Raw genomic sequence first — 26952 nt, 5'->3', positions numbered from 1 at the left:
ATTAGACATTTCACATCCTTGTTGGCATCAATCCAACGATTGAGGGCTGCCTGAGTGATCCCGTCGCCTGGAGCTTCGGGCATCGCCTCATCTAGGACATACTCCTTTTCTTCCTGCATAAGAACTATTTGCAAGTTCCTTTGCCAGTCAAGGAAGTTTTTCCCGTTCAACTTCTCCTTTTCGAGAATTGATCGAATGTTGAATGAATTGTTGTTTGCCATATTAAAAACTACAATTGAAAAGAATAAACAAATAAATAACCATTCACAGTTTCTCTTAATAAACTTAAATTCTAGCATACATGCATAATTCAATGTTTATTAAGCATTTTATTCAAGTTATGTGTTCCGGCAGGTGTGAATAAAATGATTCCAAGATCCTAAAATCATTGAAGAACTAAGCACAGTTTGTCGACTTAATCCTAGAACATCTTAGGTAAGCAAAAGCCTTTTGCTAATAGTCTAGAAACTATTCTTGGTTGATAGGTACGTCTAAGAACTTATTAGGTAAACCTATCGAATTTGCCACGACATAAAAGGACTCCTTACTTATATCGTTGAGTTTCACCAAAACTAACATGTACTCACAATTATTTGTGTACCTTGCCCCTTTAGGACCAATAAGTAACACCTCGCTGAGCGAAAACTATTACTAGATTGATGTAAAGGATATCCAAGCAAGTGTATATTTTGGCATGGCACCTTTTAACTCAATTTTTAAGTTTGGAACTTAAGGCTCTTACTATGTTGGTTAGATTTTAAGTGAACTAAAATCCTTAATCATGCAACATAATCAAGCTTATGATCTCATGCATTTTAAGACATATTTAAAACAATAAATAACTTAAAACATGCATAAGATATTTGTGATCTAGTATGGCCCGACTTCATCTTGAAGCTTTGACTTCAAAGTCCGTCTTGAAAATCTCCGTGGGAGGCACCATTTTCTTCAAATAGGATAAGCTATAACTAATTACAACTATTTGATGGTTCGCAGACCATATTTGAATTGAAAAATAACTTTGGTACTTTAGACCAATTACATTCAAATTAATGGTACGCAGACCATATTTTCTATCCTATTTGGGCCATACTAGTCACTTCATAACCTGCAAAACAGTACATATACAATATATACCATTCACCCATTCATTATCATGAATGGCCCACATAGCTGGTTAGTAAAACACATTATGCATCACGTAAACATTTGCAGCAATTAATCAAGGGCACCAATAATCTACCAATTATTCAGTCCTTATTAATTCTAATCGAGTTGTTTTAACCTTAAGGATTTGTAGACCTAATCAAGAGTTTATGACTAAAAAGCGCTCCCACTCAAACCAATAAATTCATATGCTTTACTAATTTTAAACATAAAATTGTATTTCTAGTCTAACCGGAAACATACAAATTTAATTAAAATTTAAAGCTCATATAAATTTATAATTGAATCCAAAAATTTAATTTAATTTCAGTCGTATTTAAATTAATTCATGATTTTAATTTTAGTAAAATAATTAGAATAAATTCCATTTATTATAATTATAATATTCAAAATTAAAATCCAAGAAATTAATTCAAATTATTAATTTTAAAATTAATTAAAATTACGTGAACTGAAATTTTCAAATTAAACATTCAAAACGATCTAATCGAAACGCAAACACCCTACGCGTTGCACGCCCATGGGCCGTACGCACACAGCCATTGCTGGCCATGTGCGCGCAGCCCATGCGCTCGTAGCATAGCTGCTGCTGTCCCAACGCAAGCCTCCGCATAGCGCCCATCGCACGCGAGCTATCGCTCGCAGCGCGCGCGCGCGACATCGCTCGCTGGCGCGCGAGATCGCTCGCTGGGCGCGCAAGCTCGCTCGCTGCGCGCGCGAGCCATCGCTCGCTGGGGCGCGAGATCGCTCGCTGGCGCGCGAGATCGCTCGCTGCGCGCGCGCGAGCCATCGCTCGCTGGTGCGCGACATCGCTCGCTGGGCGGGCGACATCGCGCGCTGTGCGCGCGAGTGATGCTGTGCGCAGCGCTCGTGGCACGCGAGCTTGCGCTCGCTGCGCGCGAGGCTGCGCGCACTTGTGCGAGGCAGCGCGCGTTGTGGCGCAGCTCGCTTGCTGCCCACACGCGACTGCCTTGGCTCGCCCTTCGCCCATGCCCATACGTTCATTGCTCGTGGTACACGACACAAGGCAGGGCTGCTGCCTTGCGCTCGTGCACTACGCCCTTGCTCATTGCATTCGTGCCGCACGGGCGACGAGCTCCCTTGCTCGTCGTCGCATGCCCGCATTATACAACACCCCTTAAGGGTAACACGAAGCGTCCATTGCTTCGTGCGTGCAAGTTATTTGAACGAATCGCAAGAAAATTTAAAATTTATATTTAAAATTAAGGACAAATTAATAAATATTATTAATTTCATAATTTTAGGGCGAAAAATCGAAAATTTATTATCCAATTGATTTCCGATTGTTATGGATTCAAGTCTAGGTCATAAAAATTTAAAATTTATCGTAAATTTACAATTTTTATGGTGGTTTTTAATCATAGGTTTCTAATTAAATTACAATTAATTATGAAAATCAAATTAATTCTAAATTATTCTAATTTTCAACAAATTAATCATAATTACAAATTAGATTGCATAATTAACAAGACTAGGCATTCAAACTTGTTAAACATATGCAGTAGGTCAATCAAAAATTCAAGATTTATCAACAGGAATCGCAAATATTTAATTTAACATCTTAAATTTACGAAATTTTGCATCCGAAAAACTAAAACCTTCGAAAAGTCATAGTTAGGCTTCGAATTTGAGAATTCTGGGTTCGGCAGAAAAAAACTACTTTTGTCAAAATTTTAGAATGCCTTTTACATGCGGAATTGACACAAAAATCACTCAATTCGGATGAGTAATGAAGAAACTGCCGAAAAACTGCGTACATATAATTAAATAAACGCAATTTGCAATTAATTAACAATTACGAAAATTAATCACCCCTTTTAATTCTTGCAAATTTGTAATATTTAACCATGTTCATGCAATTTAGATTATGAAAATAATAAGGGGCTCGTGATACCACTGTAAGGTTATGATACATATGACATTTACATAAATCATGCGGAAACAACCATTAACCCAGGAATCATATTATTTACACATAATCATATAGCATAATTAGATGCATACTCTTTGTTGCGTGCCCTCCCTAGCTGCGCCCGAACCGAACAAGAACAAGTCTTTTAGGACTCCAAATGTCGTCCCTCCGTAGATAGTCCACAGCACGTCCGGATCCGCCTTAAGATTGACCAACTAGAATCGCCCTTAAGGTACTAGAAAATTCGGCACTTTTATGAGCAAGATGTGTTTTAATTTTCTCTCAAAAAACTCACTTTTGAATACTTTGAAACTTGTATATAAATTATGACCCCTAGGCCTTTATTTATAGAGTTATGGAAAAGGAATCGTAATCCTAGTAGGATGCGAATTAATTAGAATTAGAATCCTACATGAATTCTATTTAATTAATTTATCCAATTAGGAATAGACATTTAATCATACACTGACTCTTGCAGATTCAGGAATCATGCATGAGCACAAACTCACACACACACGGCAGCCACAAGGGCTGCCCATGCGTGCGAGCTGCAGCCCACGCAGCACGGCCCACGCAGCCGTGGCCCTTGGCGCGCGCTGGGCTTGTGGCGTGCGTGCTTGCTGGGCGACGGCCTGGCTTCGTGCTGGGCCTTCGTCCGGCAGGCCTCGTCCGATGCTAATTCGTACGATACGCTTCCGATTAAATTTCCATTTCCGGAATCTATTTCCGATACGAACAATATTTAATATTTCCGATTCCGGAATTAATTTCCGTTTCGAACAAATATTTAATATTTCCGTTTCCGGAATTATTTTCCGATTCCGGCAATATTTCCGATTCTGACAATATTTCCGTTTCCGGCAATATTTCCGATTCTGGTAATATTTCCATTTCCAATAATATTTTCCGATACGTACCATGTTTCCGTTTCCGGCAACATCTACGACTTTGGATAATATTCATATTTCCGATACGATCCATATTTCCGTTTCCGGCAATATCATCGTTTCCGGAGTATTCATTTCTTGCCTGTGACGATCTTAGCTCCCACTGAAACCAAGATCCGTCGGTTCCGAATATTCATAGATGGAGTATTTAATGCCATTAAATACTTGATCCGTTTACGTACTATTTGTGTGACCCTACGGGTTCAGTCAAGAGTAAGCTGTGGATTAATATCATTAATTCCACTTGAACTGAAGCGGCCTCTAGCTAGGCATTCAGCTCACTTGATCTCACTGAATTATTAACTTGTTAATTAATACTGAACCGCATTTATTAGACTTAACATAGAATGCATACTTGGACCAAGGGCATTATTTCCTTCAACGCCCCGACTTCTAAACACCATTAATTAGGTTAATTACCTTTAATTAGCAGCGGAAACCCTAATTTAGTCGGAGCGTCACTGCCGTATCTCCCTCGTGGGAAATACAAGGCGACATAACCTTTTTAAATTTACTGACTACTGTTGAGTAACTGTAATTATACTTCACTTCGATTAATTCTTTAATATTTACACCGAAATCTAAATGAACTTTAATAAATATTCCTAACATTGATTAAACATAAATATTAAAATCTAACTTAATACTTAGAGTTTAATTAATACATCCATTATTACTAGTGAGACATAGTTATCTTTATCGATCGTGAATTTGATGGTTGCATCCTCACTCTAAGGCATCCCATGATCTTCTTCGTACCTAAAACAAAAGCAACATCGTGAGCCGAGGCCCAGTAACATACTACCCTAACAACGTAAATTCATTTCAATTCATTTTATTTAATTTGCAATCAGGGAGAATAGAATATAATAAAACACTTTCATAAATGCATTATAATAAAACATCACTTATAACTTGAAACTTTAATAGATCCCATTATCTTTCATAAAACCTTCATTTTACTTGGTAACTGACAAGTTAGCCTTGCGGGACGTCTCCCACCTTGCGATAGTCCTCAAGGAGCACTCTCCCTTGTTGGACATACGCCCGTACCTAAATAGTTTCTCTTTTAGCTTGCGGTAACCCTCAAGGAGCACTCTCCCTTGTTGGGTATCCCGCGGTACGGCGGTACGTGCACGACCTAAAAATAGTAACCCCACTAACTGCCAGAACCTGTTACACTTTTATTTATCATGTTTCGTATCTTATTAATAACTCGTAAACATCATCTTATAAAATCATTCATAAACATATTTAAATATCATCATTCATAAAACACACTTCATAAATACATTTCATATCCCACAATCCAATAAAAACACATCATTATAAACATATTTCATAATCACATAAACACATTTTATAAGGGGATTGTGGGTGTTAGCAGTAGATGTTACCTCAACCGTAATTTTATACTTCCCGTTCGATGGGCCGTTCTTCCTGAGCTCCAAAATTGAATATTCGTCTATTTATAAATTACCGAATTAGTAAATTAAAAAAAAATTATAATTAAACCTTTTATTAATAGCCTTTATTTTATTAATAATACTAGATTTTAGTAAAACCTTACTTTTTAACAAAACAAAAAAAAAATTCAAAAAGTCTTTTATTTAGTTCCATGACATAAATAAGTACGGAGTACTCCGTATCACTTACCCAACTTGGCTTTCTTGATTGTTATTGGGTTTGACCTTTTGACTTAGAATATAGGCCCACTAGTTCCAAAAATTTAGGAAGTTGAAAGACCAAACTTGGTCTTCATGAACAGAACACGAACCAAGAGAAAAGGAAGGAGGAAGGAAGGCAGCAACTGGGTATGACTCGTATGTCCCACGAAAGCAGAGGAAGCACAAGGCGGCAACAGGGAGGTGGTCAGGTGGTCGGATAAGGTTTTCGCCGGTGGTTTGGGCGGTAGTGGTCCGCGTCAATGGAGAGAGAGAAAAGAGGTTGTGCGTGAGTTAATGTTCGGTTTCGGCAATGGAATGCTACAATTCGAGCTTGATATTTGTGAGTAGTGAATGAGCATATTCCAGGGGTGGATAACAGAAAATTTTGAGGGTGGTTGTATCAGGTTGGCCGGCGGCAGAGCCGCTGTGGTGACGGTGGTGGTGATGCGCCAAAACAGGGGATAGTTACGGGAATTATAGCTAATTTCTTGTGCTTATTTTTCTGTGACTTGGTGCTTGGTTGGGTGAGTTTTATGGCCAGGTTTCATGAGTATTTATAGGGAGTTTTGAGGAGAGGAATCACGTAAGCCATGAGCTCATGCTAATGGTTTTGCAAAACCTCAAAATGAACCATGGAAGCTTTTGTGAGAGAAGTAACTAAACCGGGTGCTTTTGCACTTGAGGAGTAATCTCAAATGGGTGAGTTGCTTGTGACATTTGTCAAGAAATATTGACCTTTAAGGTTTTGCACTTACACGTAAAAGTCTAGAGGGAGTAGGGAGGAAGTAGAAGATGACCTTGTGGACCAAGAAAATGAATTTGGACAGAATAAGGGAGAAAAGGGGTCAAAGGAGTAAGACAAATCTGCTGCTCATTCACTTGGTTGATGCGTGGAAGAGAAGCAGAAGATGAGTGTGATGGGTGAGCAGGGGCATTTTCGTAATTTCACTTAGTTAGGCTAAAATTCAGAAATTTCTTTGCTATATTTAGGAATTGATATAAATAGAAATGTTTAAATTAAATCAAATTTTCAAATAATTCTTTATAAAATATCGATAGCATAAAATAAATTTAGTTTTCGAATAAAATGAGAACGTTCCGAATTTATTAAAAATTCGAAATAAATAAGATTTTAAGCTCGAAAAAAAAAAATATTAAATTATAAAATCAGAAAAATAAATCATGTAACGATATTAAAATTCAATCGCAATAAAACTTCGTAAATTAAAATAAAGTTTGAAATTAGGATTTAAAGCGGTTTAAAGCTAAATAAAAATAATTTAGCATAATTAATCAAGTTTTAAAATTCGGGGTATTACAGCAGAAAAATACTATTTTTGTCAAAATTTTAGAATGCCTTTTACATGCGGAATTGACACAAAAATCACTCAATTCGGATGAGTAACGAAGAAACTGCCGAAAAACTGCGTACGTATAATTTAAATAAACGCAATTTGCAATTAATTAACAATTACGAAAATTAATCACCCCTTTTAATTCTTGCAAATTTGTAATATTTAACCATGTTTATGCAATTTAGATTATGAAAATAATAAGGGGCTCGTGATACCACTGTTAGGTTATGATACATATGACAATTCATAAATCATGCGGAAAAATCATAAAACCAGGAAAACATATTATTTACACATAATCATTTAGCATAGTTTAGATGCATACTCTTTGTTGCGTGCCTTCCCTAGCTGCGCCCGAACCGAACAAGAACAAGTCTTTAGGACTCCAAGTGTCGTCCCTCCGTAGATAGTCCACAGCACGTCCGGATCCGCCTTAAGATTGACCAACTAGAATCGCCCTTAAGGTACTATTATTTTCGGCACTTTATAGGCAAATGTGTGACTGAATTTTTCTCTCAAAAACTCACTTTGAATACTTTGAAACTTTTTATAAATTGTGAGCCCTAGCCTCATATTTATAGGGGTATGGAAAGGGAATCGAAATCCTATTCAGATACAAATTAATTAAACCTAGAATCCTACAAGAACTCTAATTCAATTAATTTATCAAATAGAATTAGGAATTTAATCATTAACCGAACTCTGCATGTTTTAGGAAACGTGCACGAACACAAACACTTGCACACACAAGCACGGCAGCCACGATGGGCCCCCATGCGTGCGCGCGAGCAGCAGCCCACGCAGCGCCCGCGCGCGCTGCGCGCTGCGCGTGCTGTTCGCGCTGTGCGCGCTGCGCAGCCTGCTGGGCCTGGCCTTGCGCTGGGCCTGGCGAGGCTGTTTGTGCGGCGCGCTTGGCTTGCTGGGCGATGGCCTGGCTTCGTTCTGGGCCTCGTCCGGCAGGCCTCGTCCGATGCTTATTCGTACGATGCGCTTCCGATTAAATTTTCCGATTCCGGAATTCATTTCCGATACGAACAATATTTAATATTTCCGATTCCGGAATTAATTTCCGTTTCGAACAAATATTTAATATTTCCGTTTCCGGAATTATTTTCCGATTCCGGTAATATTTCCGATTCTGACAATATTTCCGTTTCCGGCAATATTTCCGATTCTGACAATATTTCTATTTCCGATAATATTTTCCAATACGTACCATGTTTCCGTTTCCGGCAACATCTACGACTTGGATAATATTTATATTTCCGATACGATCCATATTTCCGTTTCCGGCAATATCATCGTTTCCGGAGTATTCATTTCTTGCCTGTGACGATCTTAGCTCCCACTGAAACCAGGATCCGTCGGTTCCGAATATTCATAGATGGAGTATTTAATGCCATTAAATACTTGATCCGTTTACGTACTATTTGTGTGACCCTACGGGTTCAGTCAAGAGTAAGCTGTGGATTAATATCATTAATTCCACTTGAACTGAAGCGGCCTCTAGCTAGGCATTCAGCTCACTTGATCTCACTGAATTATTAACTTGTTAATTAATACTGAACCGCATTTATTAGACTTAACATAGAATGCATACTTGGACCAAGGGCATTATTTCCTTCACTTAAGGGTAACACGTAGCGTCCATTGCTTTGTGCGTGCAAATTTTATGAACGAATTTCATAAAAATTAAAACTTTTATTTCAAAATTAATGACAAATTAATAAATCATATTAATTTCATAATTTTAGGGCGAAAAATCAAAAATTTATTAATCAATTAATTTCCGATTAACATGGATTCAAATCTAGGTCATAAAATTTTAAAATTTAACATAAATTAACAATTTTTATGGTGGTTTTTAATCATGGGTACCTAATTCAATTATTAATTAATTATGAAAATCAAATCAATTCTAAATTATTCGAATTTCAACAAATTAATCATAATTACAAATTAGGTTGTATAATTAACAAGCATAGGCATTCAAACTTGTTAAACATATATTGTAGGTCAATCAAAGATTCAAGATTTATCAAAAAGAATCGCAAATATTCAATTTAACATCTTAAATTTACAAACTTTTGCGTTCGAAAAACTAAACACTACTACAGAAATGTAATTTAATAGCGTTTTTTTAATAGCGCTTTTGCCCTTTCCGCTGTGAAAGATATTAAATACTACATATTATAGCGCTTATAAAATAAGCACTGTTATATCTCTACTTACTATAGCGCGTCATAATACACCGCTATTAAATCCATTAAAAAATAAAACAAAATAAATTATAACTTAGAAAAATTAAAATAAAGAAGTTGGTTCTCTTTCTTCCGTTTTCTTCTGCTCCCCCAAAACCCTTTCGATTGCGCCTTTTCTCTACTCTCAACTTCTCAAGACTGACAATCAAAGCAACGATTTCAATGCTATACAATGCCGACAACGCGAGGTTTCTTTATCTTCCTCTCATTTTCGTATGTTCTTCTTCAATTTTTTAAAAGTTTTACTATGAATTGTGGCTGATGCAAATTACAAAGCATATTAGGGATCGAAGAGGATTTCGTCGGGGAATTGAATTGAATGAATTCCAGAATCACCTAGTATCGGAAATTGTTCTCTGATTTTTCTGGGTCTGTATAAATTTGTTGTGATTTAACTGATTTACTACTCACAAAGTCACATTGTCTAGCTGGGTTTGGTTCGAGGGTTTCAAATTTTTGTATTTGGGTTATGGAGTTGGCTGGAATTGAGGTCTTAAACTCCTTAAGAACTGATATTAATTGGGTATGAGAACACTGTTTATGTGGGATTATCTTTCATAAAATGTCATCCTTAGATCACAATTTGTCAGCTTGTTTGGTGATTTCTAGTATAATATCAACAAATCAAATATTCTCATGTTTGTATGATCAAGTTGTTATACCTGTTAGAATGATGATTAGTATTTGCAAATTGCGACGGTGTAAAAACACATTGTGATGCAGAAAGACAGTGATGCTGTGAAGGATGATCTTGATCAGTTAAGCGAAGTTGGTTGGGCCAAAAGGTGGAGCTCTCAGCCGCGTATCTCTCGTCGCTCAGTAAGTCTCCTATGTTCAATAATGGCTAAATCAGCAAATGCTACTTCAAGAAAAGTCATTCTGTGCACTTGTAATGTACAGACCTAACTAAGGGAGCTGACAACTCTTGAGATAAAGAATGCGGAGAATCTAACAATGGGACGAATTTGAAGGAAGAGCCTCCTGCGAAGTGTGGATTGAGTTCTAATTTGTCAAGGTTTATTTTTCTGTGTTCAGTATTGATTGATTATGCCCTAGTTTTGTAGTCTGACATAATTGGGGGTTTAATTTAAATTTGAAATTTATGTTTTATTATCATTTTGGGGGATGTTTATTGGGTGAAATTTGATATAATGAAGGTTCGCGGATGATAATGGGGGAGATAAGAAGTCTTTTTTTCATGCAATTTCCTTTTCTACCTATTGCAATTTCAACAACTTTTTGTCCAGAAGGAAATCTTAGACTACTTAAAACTGAATGCTATTAAGAAAATTCAGGGTTGTGTATAGAGACAATCAATTATGGTTAAAGAGGAAAGTTTTGGCCTCCTGATAAAGCTTCTCTGTCCGAAATATACATTTCCACGGAAACGGTTGTTCTCACTCTAGTGAGTGCTTAGGGAGGGGCAATAGCAGTAGTACAAGAAGATTTATCACCTGATATTTGCTGATTATAGTAGGGTAGCAAGAGAAGCCCCAAATCCTTAATTTATCCAGGAAAGACTACACTGCTTAGGGACCTTTTCTTTTGTTCTTAGTAAGTTAGGCTTTTCTCTTTCGGTCCTTCCCATCTGCACCTCACATCTCGGCACAGTGGGACGTGTAAGCCGCCTACTGTCCCAGTTAACTACATTTGTTCCTGTAATCGCTAAAGATCTTGGAGCTTTTGGATTTGATTCATGTTTGTTTTCAAAAGCCACAGATATCCATAACATAAGAGGCCTTATAGAATTCAGAAATTAGTCATTAAAGAGAACCAAGGTCTACTCCTAAAAGTCCCAATGTATGTAGAGAATATTACTATTAAATGATGACTCATCAGTAACATCGTACACCTGCAGAATACCAATGGCTCCACGATAATAAGCTGAAATGACAAACTCGAAAAGTTATTTTTTCTGGCAACGAAACAAACTAGAAACAAAAACTAGCTCCTAACTTCTGTAGCTAACATGTGGGCTTCAGACACCAGGGATCTACCTTTAATACATTTGATGTGACTAAAATCTAAAACCAAAGACCTAATAAATTACAATATTAACAATTTCTTTGGGGGCGTTATCTAGATTCTAGAGTTTGAAGAGCCGTAAGGTGGTTACTGCAATTACCACATGGTTCCCAAATTGCCTTGCCTGCTATAGACCTAATAACATAACCATAACTTCAGAGTGTAGAGGAGAAGAGGCCCAATAATTAATTTATGGAATTTTGGTAAAAACATAGAATTTGGGCTCATTGTTCAGCACACTCAAGACAGTCTTTGACCTCCTGCATTTCTTGTATGAAAGGAACTATCAGTATGTATGTCTGTGGTACCTTACGATGTACTCGTATTATTGACTACATTTGAATGTGAGATATAAAAGAGAAAGAGAAGATGAAATCTAAGTAGTGTCACGTTGTTAGCAGGTTTTTAAAACCTCTGTTGTGAAATTCTATATTTGCACGATCAAGGGTATATACACTACTACTGATATGACATTTTATAGCGTTTCTTTAATAGCGTATATACACTACTACATAACACTTTTCAGGTTAGTTAAAAGGTTTCTACTATGTTCTGAGATTTAATTTGTTTATTATTAATTTGATCTGATTATAATTTTAGTTAAACTTAATGGTTTGTGATTTGGTTTCAATCTTATCTGATTCTGTGATTCTATGTTATTTTCTTTGACTGAGATATCTCTATTTTGGAGGCGCCTTGAGAGTACCAGAGGGTCAATACTCAGGTTTTGATTTTGGTTTTGTTATTTTCTTTTCAACTTGTTATGATTAATTGATTTCGTTTTATCTTTTCCTATTGATAGGCGACATGTATTGACATAATTTCGCTTGTCTTATCGTGGTCAGAAGCTACTAAATGACAATGAATATCTCATAAACAGTCAGAGATTGGGATGGAATGAGGTATGTTGGCTCACATACTCTTTAAACTCTACCTAGGTATTTGTGTTGCAAATGAGTTATGCTTGCTTACATACTCTTTAAATTCTAAGTGCTTTTACATTTGTATTACAACTAGTTAAGTTCTCTTACATACTACTTAAACTCTGAGTGCCCCAAGCAGAAATATAATATACTCTCTGATATTGATTATTCACTTCCCTAACTTGCATTTTACAGTTCCAAGTCATTATAATACTTTTTAGTTGTCTACATTGTGCTCTTTATGCTCTTTGTTTTCCAGAGTATTTTCCCAGTATCTCCCTGCATTGTGTTTTTGTTTTTGATTCCCTTCACTCTTATTCCCGAAGAAGTTTTGTTATTTGTGACTGCGTTTCTTTGAAGGGTTTTGACTAGAGAATTGTTTGTAAAATTAGAATAACAAGTATGTGAAGTTTGAACCTCTTATGCTGCTTTCTAGATGAATTATTTTTAGACTTCAGGAGATTCGATGCCTTTTGAAACTGACAAACTGTGCATGACAGTGAAGCTTGTATTTAAAGGAGGGAAGAATTTGTTTTGTTGCTTTCTTTATCACAGTTTCCTTGAAGGGTTTTGACTAGAGAATTGTTTGTAAAATTAGAATAACAAGTCTGTGAAGTTTGAACCTCTTATGCTGCGTTTCTTTGAAGGGTTTTGACTAGAGAATTGTTTGTAAAATTAGAATAACAAGTCTGTGAAGTTTGAACCTCTTATGCTGCTTTCTAGATGAATTATTTTTAGACTTCAGGAGATTCGATGCCTTTTGAAACTGACAAACTGTGCATGACAGTGAAGCTTGTATTTAAAGGAGGGAAGATTTTTTTTTGTTGCTTTCTTTATCACAGTTAGCATTTGGAATACCTTCTGGAAATTGCATCTTACTCTTGTCGACTTGCCTGCAGGGAGTTCTTCATGTCAATCTACTCACTCTATACGCAAATTTTAATACTATTGATCATTCTATTAACAACTTGAATGGATTGTTGTGAAAAGATTTTCTCAGTTCATCCAGAAATACTATTATTAAGTAAACTACAGATCCTTGACCTGTCAGCTAACAAACAATCTGGGCCTTTTTTTTTTTTTTTTTTTTTGAGGCCATAACTGCTAAATCCTATACTAGTCTCCAAACTCTGAATCTTTCCATGAACCTGTTTGGCTTGTGGGTCCCTAACTGAGCTTCATTTGGCACAACTTGTCTGATTCTTTGTCATCTTGCAAGTGGCTTCAATAACAAATACATTGCCTTTGAAGGTGTATGTTGTTAGTTATTTGAATGAGATGTTGATTACTTCCTTTGAAGGTGTATGATGTTAGTTATTTGAATGAGATGTTGATTACTTCGGGGCCAAATATGGTGGCAATGGATTTATTAGGGATGAAAATATTTACCATGTATTTAATAAGTTAAAGAATGATAAGAACAAGTTTAAGTTTGATTGCCAGATTGAGAATGACTTAAGAGAAAATTTTAGTACTTGGGTAAATGAAGTCGTGCAAGTATTTTTCGAGTTAGTAGGAAGAAATAGAGAAGCCTCTAAATGGATTTTTTCTTTCATATATGACACGTATTTAGATACTCATGTATATATTTGAAACTGTAAATTTAAATGGAGCTTTGCTTTCTTTCGTATTTAATATTTTCCCCCTTCTATATGTATAATATCTTATACACTTTCACAGTACTTTTTTCAGATTGCCAGTTTCCAAGTTATGACAGAGCATATTGACAAAGTAAGGACTCAATGGGTAATAGCTAGGTTACGTTGACGGAACCAACAAACATAAGCCTCTATTAATTAATGTATTTTACGTAGTTTAATGTTTAGAATTTTAGTTCAGATCTATGTAATCGGTTTTATTAGGGTGACAATTGCAAAAATTAATTTAATTGAGGTTTGGAAATTAATTTTCAACTATTACTATTATTCAATATATGGTGTTGTTTTGTGCAAAAAATTAAATATTTTTCAGGTGTATTACAAATATATATATATATATATATATATATATATATATATATATATATATATATATATATGTATATAACCTTTTATAGCGCTTCATATACATCCGCTATTAGAAAATAATTTAAAAGATGGCGGTAAATATTTAACGGCGTTTCTTTAATAGCGCTTATAATGTGCTATGAAATAAACATTTGAATTATCCTAATGTTACATATGATAGCGCTTTTGAGAAGCGCTATTAAAGGTACCTTTTACTTTTAATAGCGGAGCCATCAAGAGCGCTTCAAGAAGCGATGTTAAAAGCATTATTAAGCGCTATTAAAAGCATTTTCTGTCGTAGTGAAAACCTCCGAAAAGTCATAGTTAGGCTTTGAATTTGGGAATTCTGGGTTTCGGCGAAAAAAGGGATACTGGTTGCGTGTGTTAGAGCAGAAAGAAGGGGGGTTGGCCGCGACTGGGCGGCGCTGCGCGACAAGCTAGGGCTGTAGTGAGGTGGTTGTTGCGGCTGGTGGTGGTACTGTGGTGGCTGTCGAGAGAAGCATAGGCAAGCAAATCAGTGTTAAAATTATAATAGAGAAGAGAGGGGAAAGAAGAACAACAAAATACAATAGTTTTATGGCTTCAATCCATTTATAAAAGAGATTACAAAGTGTTTATATAGACCAACTAACTAAAGAAATAGAAACTGATTAATCGTGGCTTGATATTCCACTAATACCCACTAACAATTAAACTGGCTTTCTAGTTCCTAATAACTAGCCACTAACTAATTTACTTGACAATTACTGTAACATGTTTCCCTAAAATGTAGGAACTTTGAAGGACCAATTCCAACAATCAGAACCATTGATTAAGGAGAGCAAAAGGAAAGAGAGAGAGAAAGAAAGAATGAAGGAGAGGGGGAAGATGGAGGAGTTATCGGTGGTGGTTGCCGGTGGCTGGTGGTTGACGGCGGCGAGGACAACAACGTGAGGGAGAAAGCACCAAGGTTTGTGAGGGTTGGCTGGTTCTCGTTCACGTGAATAGGGAAGGGTTAGGCTTCTTTTGTTTTACGTAAAATTGAAGGAGAGAAAAGGAGTCAAGTGTTTGGGTCTTATTATTTGGGCTTTGTCAATTGGGCTAGAATTAGGATTTAGTTTTAGGATTTCAATCCAAAATCGATTAGTATCATTTTCTAAATTCAATCGATTTTCGTAATTCGATTTCTTTTCAACGTAAAATTCTAAAATTACTTTTGATTTTGTAAATCGTTAAAAATATTCGAAATGTAATAAAATAAATATACTTTAATTATATATATTTCTAAAATTCGTAAATTCTATTTAAATATAATTAACTACACGTTAAAATATATTAATAAAATGTATAAAATTACGGGGATTACATAACTAGGCTATATGATATAAGATAGAAGTCTATAGGAATTAGGAAATCTATGAAGAGTAGGAGATCTAGTTCATATAGACTTCTATCTTATATCATATATCCTAGTTATAACATAACTCTACTATATTCGATATTTTATCATAGAGGATAACTGCGTTATCCTCAATAGTCCCCACTCCCCAATTGAAGCTTAAAAACCCGGAGTTTCGAAGAGGTCAGTTGTCGTAAGATGTTGCTGATGATATTTGACCATTTTTTTGATTTCCCGTCACAGCGGCGATCTAATTCGAAGCGGTTGACACCCGTCCAAAGGTGACGCCACCGCTGAGATAAGACGGAGGTTCTCACGGCGGAAACAATTTCAAGCCGAGAGAGAATTTCGGCGAGGATAGCGTCTGGAAGCTCACTCAACCGATCTTCTTCATATAAATCCTTGTTCAACCTCTTACTTCGTCGTAGTTTGAAATTGTTATTGCCCTTTTTGGATCGACACATTTTCCTCACTGAAATTTCAAAGTTCAAAGTAGAAGTCGGTCAGTCACAAACTCACAGTACTCCTTTTAATGACTCTTTGTACTTTGTAGTTTGTACTCCTTGATAAGAAAAGAAGGTTTTACGGAACAAAGCGAGTTGTGAACGGGATAATTGCACACTACGGAATATATATACCTCATTACCGAGTAATTTAGAACGTTGTTGAACAACGGGAAATGAGCGGATGAATTCAACATTGTTGAAAAAGATGGAACAGAAAAGGATAAATTTTAATTTTGATTTTTTTTCTAAAATAAATATTTATTAAATAAAGTATTAAGTTCACAAGAACAAAAACTTTATTAGATATACAATTTGGGCTCGGTCGATGTCCAAGATTATTATATAAATAACAATTAATTATTATATTATTTAGTGAAATTATGTTTGAATTTTTCACAAGATAATTAATCTATATTATTATTAAATATTAAATTAATTTTACGAACATATACTTCCTCTGTTCTTATTTACATGACGCAATGTGGTTTTAGACACTATTCACACAAGCACCTTTGAGTTCCTTTTGTGGTTTATAAATAAGAAAAAACATAGTCGTGTGGGGTCTTATTAGATTCGTATCAGTAAATATTATTTTAATATCAACTTTTTATAATTTTTTCCGATCCACAATTAGAGATATTAATGTTTGAAATCGAGCATTGGCAAACGTGCCTAAATAATTGTGTCATTTAAAAAAGAACGGACAATGATCTATATTTAACTATTCTTCCTGAGCTCGTGTACTTACTGCAAATCTTGAAGTTTTCCTCCAAGAACAGATATAACAAGGACACATTTGTTAGCAACAAGTCCTCTCAGAATTGTAGTTCTTAGCCTCAAAGGCTTGTGTGGAATCTGATTGAATTGAATTTTAATATTCTTTACTTCGAAGGCGAGGATATATTTCCTGTTATGAAAAGCAAGAAACCTGAACTATATAAAGCCAATTTTTGTCAAGGCTTTCTAAGCTCAATTAAGACTTCATGGAGGATGGAGGTACTGGCAGGTTTGAACTATGCATAACATATCTCTCCTCTGATTAGGGGAGAGCAACATGTGACAATATGTAGATGTTTGTAGAAACTTTTTTAATATATAGTATAGTATGTATAGATAATACACCAAATAACACATACACCTTGTTTAACACTCACTCTTGGCCGGGTGATTTTTGCTACAAACAGGCATGACTCTCTAATATGGACCCCTGACAAAACCGGTCACTTCTCAGCATGGGCGGACCTATGTGTCCCCCAAGGGGTCCAAAGGGACCCCCATTATTTTCAAAAAAATTTGTTAAACTTAACTGGTACGTGTTGGGGTAATTAATTGCACTTTACGTAATTTAAATATATATAATTAAGTTACAATTATGACAATTAAATACCTTTGGCATGGTGGTTGCTTGACTAGTGTGTTATGTAGGCAGTCTGGGTTCGAATCCCTAAGAGGTTATTAAACATGATTTTTTAATTTCATAGTTTTTTGTTTTTCATTTTTCCTTGGTAAGTCGTTTTTTCTTCCATCACTTTTTATTTTTAATTTTGTTGTTCTATAATAATTCATGATTTTTATTTACAAAAATACAAAAAAATAATAATGTTATTTTTTCCTTCAAAAGATTTTGTGATTTCTATAATATATATACTTCTAGTAATATATTTTTAACGGATTTTTCATGAAATACCCCTCAATTTTCACGAAATTCACCAAATGCCCCTCAACTTTCAGAAATTCACCAAATACCCCTCACCTTTAATATAATACCCAAACTACCCTTACTAATGACACGCCGTTAGTCCGCCGTTAGCCTACTTTTCTAATTCACCAAATGCCCCTACAATGTAACTTATTTCACCAAATACCCCTATTTTAAAATATAATTCACCAAATTCCCAAATGTAAAAATTACCTTTTTAAAGCCCAACGGCTAGTTTTTTGGGATTGAAAAATAGCCGTAGCTTATTGTTTTAGTATAAATAACCCTGTTCTGAGTGTTTATTTAGTCACCAAATTGTTTTGTTGTAGTTTCATCTCAGTTTTGTGTCATGAGTTATCATTCAAAATCATCATCCACACATAATGAGTCTATTACCTCTTGTTTTGCATGAATATAAGTTAAAATCACTACTCAAGGAAAGGAAAGGAAAGGAAAGGAAAAAAGGGCCTCCATATTGCAGATAACCAATTGATATTACACTCTATTACCTCTAGTAATGGAGTATCATATTCCTGTTATCCAAGCACATAAGTGGGAAGAAAGTCATGTTCTTAATTTCGTTTCGTGGCCTCAAATAACCGTGAACCAAACACGCATCAAACTCATTAAGTGGTGTTAGTCTTTTGAGTAGAGTTTCATTTGGTTGGTCTTTTATTTTAGAGACATTCTCTTAATTGTATCGCTCTTTTCATATGCCACTCTATAAGAAATGTAAATAAGTAAATTGAGGCATTATATATTTGTATCAAGTGTATTGCTTGCATATACAAAGTACCAAGTAGTACTTGGCCTAACCTAGTTGTTGAGATTGTATCTTACAACCTCAAAGTTGTATTTTGGGGGTGAGGATTCCCTTCCCTTGAGTATCCTCTTATACTCAAGGGGCTTACTTATTAACTCGGGCCGAATAGTTCTAAACTGTAACATACCATTGCCACAATATCTATCATCACACTGCCTTATATCTTCCATAGTCTCAACTCTCAAATGACTGGAAAGTTTTGGTGACTAAAACAATAAGTTACGGCTATTTTTCAATCCCAAAAAACTAGCCATTGGGCTTTAAAAAGGTAATTTTTACATTTGGGCATTTGGTAAATTATATTTTAAAATAGGGGTATTTGGTGAAATAAGTTACATTGTAGGGGCATTTGGTGAATTAGAAAAGTAGGCTAACGGCGGACTAACGGCGGACTAACGGCGCGTCATTAGTAAGGGTAGTTTGGGTATTATATTAAAGGTGAGGGGCATTTGGTGAATTTCTGAAAGTTGAGGGGCATTTGGTGAATTTCGTGAAAATTGAGGGGTATTTCATGAAAAATCCGTATTTTTAATACTCTACTTTAATAGACTTATAGTTGTCTGTTACTTTGAAATTTGTAGATGTCTAATTGATTACTTCAATTATATTCATATATAGATTTATAATGCCCCACAAGCTAATGTCTTTGTGTGTTATTTGTTCAGTGACAACTATTGTAATAAAGTAAATTTCATTCAAAGTATGAAAATATTATTTTTTACATTTTAAATTGATATCGCGCCAAGTTAGTGTTGTAATTTGGACTAGGTATTGAGTTTTACTGTTATAAAAATCCAAAATTAAAGTTCCTTAATTTTCCACATATTTTATTACGACGTTTATAATATTTGGACAATTCCCCTTTCAACTTTAACAACCCACTAAAAAGAAAGTAAATCATAATTTTTTTGGACCCCCAAATATAAATTCCTCGGTCCGCCCCTGCTTCTCAGTCAAATATTTTAGCCTTGAGATGGCAAAAAACACGGCAACGCACCATCAAGATGCCATTAAAGGGCTGTGGAAAGGCCTTGTTCCTCACCGAATTGTAATCTTCGCTTGGTTTGCTCTCATTGGCAAACTAAACACTCGTGCCAAGCTAGGACACTTAGGAATAATTCCAATAAGTGAAACCTACTGTGTCCTATGTGAATCCACTCCCATATGTTGCAATCACCTCATCTTACACTGCAATATCTCACAAAAAGTATGGTCTTGGTGGCTCAACTTATGGGGCCTAACACGAGTCTTCCCCCGTAGTATTCGTGATGCTTTCTCCCAAAGGGCATGTCCGATTTGAAGCCCCGTCTTCAAAAAGGTTTTGGTGGCCAGTTTTTTCATAATTATGTGGACAATCTGGAAGGAAATCAACACCCGAATTTTTCCAAATCTCCTCCACTACACCAAGGTAACTACAAGACTTAATACTCCTACGTTTAAGTTGGTGGATCAAAGAATGGGGTGATCCCTTTCCATATAGTTCAGATGATGTGATTCGCAACCCTGACTGCCTCCGGTGGTCACCTATTCTCCAGCGGCCCACCACTCCGATCCACACTATTGTGATTAGGTGAATTAAATCCTTAAGGGAGGATTAATATAGTTGGGTTTATTAACTATGCAAAGAGAAATTGAAGAAAGAAAAGAAATGAAGCAGTTTGCTTCTTTTGTACTGTGCGCACGCACAGATTTCATAGTAGATCCGGCCTGCAAGGTTTCTGTAACACCCTAATAATTCCTTGCTTTTATAAAACCATTTTCCAACTTAAAATAAAGGAATTACTAAGATATTACCTCCACCGTGATAACGGTTAAGACTATTACCAGAATTACACAGCGGAAATAACTAACTTTCAAAACATAATTAATAGTAAATGACCTCCATACAAATCGAAACCATAACGGCCCAAAACCAAAAATTTAATAATCCAAAATCCATTAGCTAGAAATTTAAATAATTTAAGTATTCTAGACTAATAAAATAGTAGAGTTTATAATGCAGGAGAAAAACACCGCTCAACACAATCCCATGCTAGATAACGTCTCCTGCAAGTTATCTGTAAAAACCTGTTATTCAAAACCTACTCCCCATCAACGCAAATGCAATGGTGGATCATCATAGGGTCATTATGGCAAAGACCATGACCAAGAGAAACATGCACTAGAGGAAAACACATCATAAGTTGCCCTTAAAATAGGCTTATAAGTTGCCAATTGTAAGGGCAACATATGGGGGGGTCACTTTTGTGAAATTATCAAAGGTTGCCCTTAAGATTATAAGTTGCCCTTGTTGCATACAAGAGCAACTTATAAGCTTCACATAAGTTGCTCTTGTTTGAAACAAGGGCAACTTATAAGCTTCACATAAGTTGCTCTTGTTGCAGACAAGGGCAACTTTTGAGTTTTTTAAAAAAAAAAAAAAAAAAAAATCTGCAATATAATTCCTGATATTTTGCAATATAAAATTATGCATTATAATTTATAGAATACTGTTTCACCAAACATCATCTTGACATTCCTCAAAAATGATATAAATTTCAAATTTCCAATAATATTTCAGAATGAATTCAAATGTAATTAATTAAATCGATAAATAACAAAATAATGTAAAAGTCACGGATAACTACAAGCCTGCTCTATTTATTACACTGAGGGTAATTCACAATCGTTGAAGTAAGTAGCCCACTTGTCTCGAACTTCATCCAACTCCTCTTTGGTGAAGGGCCCCTCCCTTGGAGTTGTGAAAACCTTTAAAAGAACAACGTACATGCAAACCAATAAATTAAATTAAGTTTCATATGCGAAAAGAGAAATTATATTGGTCACGAAAACATCTTTCTGAGTGTACTAAGATTCATTTCAAGTTCTTTATGCATATCTAAGGCTCACTAAGCTCGATATAGATCATATTTGGCCAAAAATGGCATTTTCGATCCCAAATATCAAAACATGAACCTAAGTATACTTTCTAAATCTTTTTTTTATGATTTATATGATTAGTTATATGTTTATAAGACTCATTTCAAGTTCGTTATGCACGCTTATGGGTCATTTGGGTCGATATAGGTCATTTATGGCCAAAAATGGCATTTTCGATCCCAACTACCAACAAACGAATTATTTCCACATTCCAACCCTTTTTCATGATTCATATGTTTAGTTATATGTTTATGAAACTCATTTCAAGTTCGTTATGCAAGCCTAAGGGTCATTTGGGTCGATATAGGCCATTTATGGCCAAAAATATCATGTTCGACACCAACTACCAACAAATAAACCTATTTTAACATTCTAACCCTTTTTCATGATTCATATGAATTGAAGAACGAAGTCAATGAAAGTTGAGTACGAACAAGCTAGAATGAAATCATAGTTTAATATGCTTCATTCAACAATATAAATAATCCACATGCAAAAGTCATTTAATAAACACTTAATCACGGAGACAAGACTCGACACTTAACACGACTCTTGACTCATAGATTTATTAAGAATAAGCTTCGAACGGACCCAAAATTAATATCCATAAAAGGAAGGGTGTTGGGAGCCCACCAAAAACCAAAATAAATAAAAGTCACCAATTGTCAGACCATACCGACGGAATTTCAGCGCATAAAAAGAATGAAACAACGTCTTGTATCATTTGTAGGAGTACGAGTTTTCCGGCAAGACTCCCCCCATTATTCATACTCAAGGTATATACGTTTCAAGAGTTTTGAGGCTTGTTCTGATTGCACTTTACCTTAATCAGTATTTTATTCACACGGTGAACTTAAGACACGACAACATGGCATATAATAAAAACAACCAAACAACACTCTTCTTTTAATTCATTAGGACTTGTGATCCAACATCCATGACTCAAGTGATATTACTCCCATGGTTCCTTCTCAATGTACTATTGAGATAGCCCGACATGCCAGTTAACAAGCGAGGTGTGCACAAGGCACGAAAAATCCTTAGTTCAATTCACATAGACTTCCAAAACATACCCTACAGACGGGGTAGAATAAATAGTGCAACGAGGCACAAATACTTGGCTCAACATATGCTAGACATTACGTACATTAGTATAATAATAATCCCTTGCATGTGAAACAACCATACATGCATAATAATACTTTAACAACATGATTGACATTAAATTCAACGATTATAAAAAATCACAACATGCTTGTTCACATAGAATTCATAATTCAATAGTAATCCATAACATGTTTGTTTACAACATCAAACATGAATCTATAATAATCCAAGTCACATGATTCACAATAATAAAGTATCACGAGTATCCTCATGTAAACGGTGGTCACCCTAGACATGAACGTACCTCGAATATCAAAGTACGAGGGCCACTTTGCGAATCAAGGCTCTAGATTAGAAATCACCTCCTATCATTAAAATAATGAAATTTAATTATTATTCATGCTCATTATATTTCCAGCAACTTTTATAAATTCTAAAACCTTTGAATTAGTTAGACATTAATGTCCCATTAATAAAATAATAGTCTCAATTGAAAAACTAAAACCCTTGTATGAAAACATTAATTTTTCACGTTAATTATTAAAAATTGACACTTTAAGCTTTGAACTAATTCTGAAAAATATAATTGATTTCCATAATTGAAATTAACATTAAATTATACAAATCAAACAACCATTATGTTGGGCTTAAAACCCTAACATTAAATCAACATTAAAATCACTTCAAACCTTTAAACATTGACACTTTATTAAATAAACGAATCTAAAAATTATAATACTTCAATTTAAAATACTCCTCAATAACCCAAGCATACAAATCATCAAAATTCGGTGTTCATAAACGATCCCAACAGTTTAATTAATTAAAATCCATAATAATAATAATATAATTTAAAATACGGAATTAAAATAGAATAGGTAAGCAAGAAGAGAATCATACCAAACCGGCCTATAGCACGGTACAATCACGAATTGGATGTGATCAGGCGCAAAAAGATCAAAAGAATACGGAGTGTAGTGGCGAGGGCCACGTGTGATGTGCGACGAGGACGAGAGAGGGAGTGAGGGAGTGCACGAGTACGTGTGCAGGGGCATGCGACGAGAGGAGTGTGTGTGAGCGAGGGCACGGAGGCACAAGCAGCAGCGAGCGAGCAAGGGTGCTCGGCTGGTTGTGCGCGGACAAAGACACGAGAGCAAGAGAGGAAGCCGGGTGAGTGTGGTGAAAGAAAAGAGGAGAGAGAAATTATGAGGGTTTTATGAGGGGATCAATTGAATATAAGGGGTATATATATAGGCTTTCCCAATCCCTAATGAGCTAGGCTTAGAAATTAAATATTGGGCTAGGTGGCCAATGTGGAACATAACCTTCACAAAGGAAAAATAACTTTCTATATACTATGTATGAAGTATTTGAAAAAAAAGGAATGCCACATTTGTCTCTCTTCTCCCTTACGTATATTTGTTTTCCTTTACTACGTTACTATCCATCTCTCATTTCCACGTCTATTTTCTTTTTTTCTCTTTAGCTTTTCTCATAAGGAAAAAATGAAGGAAAACTATTTTTCCATGATATGTTCCCTTGAAAATTATTTTCCATGGAAATAATTTTTCTTCGAAAATGTTTTTCGCTTAAATAATTAACATGACTCAAGTTAAAGTAGTAAAAACAAATTGTTTTTTTAAGTGATGTATCATGCTTTTCAAAAACAAAATTATATATATACATGAATTCTAAGCTAGTTACATCCAACTCTAACAAGTAATTAATTTAAAAATTAAGGTGGCCAAAATATACAAACATTTATTGAATTATGCTACTTAATCAATTGTATTATACAACCATGACATTGCATATAATTCAACTCATCATGAGAGCAAACTCATCAAAAGAAAGAACACCATCACCATTAAGGTCATACACACGAATCATAGCCTTACAATCATGAATAGAAGTAGACTCGCCGAGTCGACTCAACATTCTCTTCAAGCTCTTAGGTGTAATGAAACCTGACTCGTTCTTCTTATTATCATTGTACATCAAGAATGCTTCTCTTAATTCCTCCCTTTTCTCTTCCTCTGATAACCCTTTTGCTTTCATCAATCTCCCGAAATCCTCCAACGTCAGCATTCCGTCACCATCGCAGTCCGAGCATTCCACCGCCGCCGTCGCCTCTTCTACTGATAGTCTTTGAGTTCCTACTGCTTTCACACATTTTTGTAGCTCTGCTGGGGATATTTTTCCGTCTCCGTTCTCATCTATGTATCTGAAAATAATTAAATTAGGTGTTATCGCTAACATATTAGTCAACTCTTGAGACAGTATCTAAAGTACCCTTACTTTTATTTTTAAGTACATTTTTTCTAAAATGGTTGTAGTAGTTGATTCGTCTCAATGAATACTTTAAGATTATCAAAATTTTACAATTTTTAATATTGTGTAATTAGAGATTAAAATGATATAAAATGTGCATGATAAATGTAGAAAAGATACTGTAACTCATTATGGAACGGATGAATTATATGTTTTTCTGGGATTAGATGTATGCATCGTGTGGTTTAAAGTCTAGTTTGAATACTCCATACAAACTAAAAATCAAAATAAGAAAACCACAAAAAGTAGTTTCCAGTTTTTTGTTGTCAGTTTTCAAAATCAACATAATTGTTATTATTATACGTGTAACTATATTTTAGTTCATGATTCAATCTAAACCTTATGACTTTTATAACAAAAAAACTAAAAACTGAAAACTGACAGTGATATCGAACGAGCCTTAAGTGTTTGGTTTGGTGTTAAATATTTTCGTAGAAAAAGTTGTCCCATTTTCAATCATTTTTCACTATTTGTTTTGGCAAGGGGTGAAAAATAATTTTCTATTAAGTCACTTAAAGGTAAAATTTTAATTTCATTTAAAATGAAAGAACCCACTTTTCCACTTTTTTTTCATTCTCCCTCCGTCTCTCTTCCCACCAATCCTAGCCTATCTACACCTATTTTCCTTTTTGCTATGACTTTTTCTTGTAAGGAACTAAACAAAGAAATATCATTTTCACCGAAAACGTTTTCATGAAATATCATTTTTACTGAAAACGTTTTTGGCCATACTAAACATAGCCTACCTAATTACACCAAATAATGGAAATAATGTCTAATATAAGACTTACCCCATAAAAATAGGTTATAAGGTAGCTTAATTTCCGTTCCTTAAAAGCCATGAATCATTTACTAATTTTAGCTAATAATTTTTAACTCATTCTAAACAACTACTATCAATGAAAAGTATAGGATTAAAAAAAACGAGGTAATGTTTTAATTTTTATTGCATGTAATGGATCGAGTACGTAATATCTAAAACTTTGACAACTGTACAAAGAAATTGAAGGTAATAATAATTTAAAAAGTTGATTTGCGGACTTTATTAAAAACAAATAGGAATTCAGTACTAAATTTGTGTAGAACGTGAGAATGATGTACTAATTAAATTTCGTTGTACTCATAATACAGAAAGAGGACTAGAATCATGTATCATGCTGACGTGTTACATATTAATAAAAAAATACCTGAAGACTTTCTCAATCTCCCTTGAATCTCTATCCTCATAATAATCTGTATATGGAGACCACGAAGAAAGGGATGCCACCGGAGACGTCAGGGTCGGGGTTGCCGTTGATGTTGACGTCGTGTCGAGTAACTTCTTCTTCTTGTGGCTGAACCTCTTAAGAATGCTAGACATTTTTTTTATTTTCAAGTTTCTTAATTATTTATTGTAGAGAATTAAACAAGAAACAAATTAAATCAAGCTTTAAAATGTAATAGTTTATTGTAGAGAATTAAACAAGAAACAAAAGAAGCTTTAAAATGTAATAGTTTATTGTAGAGAATTAAACAAGAAACAAAAGAAGCTTTAAAATGTTATAGTGAATTTAATTGAGAGATAGATAGATTATTGGAGGTGAAATGGAAGGAAAATGTGAATATATATGTAAATATGTGGTTGTTTTTCTGGATAGACTTAAATTTAGAAAGGAAAAGAGCTGGAACTTGTGGCTTTTCTTAGATTGTGTAGCACACCTTTTTTTTTTAATTTAAAGTTGTGGTGGCATATAGCACCTAGAATTGGTATGAAAAAGGCGGTTATAATTTACGAGTTATTGGGTAAGGTTTCTAGAATATGTTGGCGTGGCTAAAATAGCGTAGGATACGCACTGCAGGAACATTCATTTCTACTTTCATCTTTCAAGGATACATTAACTTCTTACTACCTCCGTTTCAAAAAGT

General features: G+C 35.0%; 1 protein-coding gene and 1 long non-coding RNA gene across 2 annotated transcripts; both read right to left on the bottom strand.

Moving 5' to 3' along the window:
• Positions 1-4576: 4576 nt before the first annotated feature.
• Positions 4577-6133, bottom strand: LOC130466076 (uncharacterized). The gene is made up of 3 exons (XR_008926096.1): positions 5704-6133; positions 5445-5512; positions 4577-4806 (listed from the first exon to the last, which is right to left on the bottom strand). It is a non-coding gene; the product is annotated as an uncharacterized lncRNA (long non-coding RNA).
• Positions 6134-24466: 18333 nt separating this feature from the next.
• LOC110803274 (calcium-binding protein CML39) lies at positions 24467-26622 on the bottom strand. Its single transcript, XM_022008770.2, has 2 exons — positions 26235-26622; positions 24467-24940 (listed from the first exon to the last, which is right to left on the bottom strand). The coding sequence occupies exons 1-2, from the start codon at positions 26405-26407 to the stop codon at positions 24535-24537; spliced, it is 579 nt and encodes a 192-aa protein (XP_021864462.2). The 5' UTR covers positions 26408-26622; the 3' UTR covers positions 24467-24534.
• Positions 26623-26952: the final 330 nt, after the last annotated feature.

Source organism: Spinacia oleracea, chromosome 1, assembly GCF_020520425.1.
Source record: "Spinacia oleracea cultivar Varoflay chromosome 1, BTI_SOV_V1, whole genome shotgun sequence".
Classification (NCBI taxonomy): Eukaryota; Viridiplantae; Streptophyta; class Magnoliopsida; order Caryophyllales; family Amaranthaceae; genus Spinacia; species Spinacia oleracea.
The sequence above is the reverse complement of the archived record's forward strand: the minus strand, read 5'-3'. Positions and strand labels throughout refer to the sequence as shown.

Bases quoted from the DNA above. Each gene is read 5' to 3' on its own strand.
- LOC110803274 (XM_022008770.2), bottom strand. From the start codon at position 26,407: ATGTCTAGCATTCTTAAGAGGTTCAGCCACAAGAAGAAGAAGTTACTC. The intron at 24,941-26,234 runs GTATTTTTTTAT...AATTATTTTCAG, and splicing joins GAGATTGAGAAAGTCTTCAG to ATACATAGATGAGAACGGAG.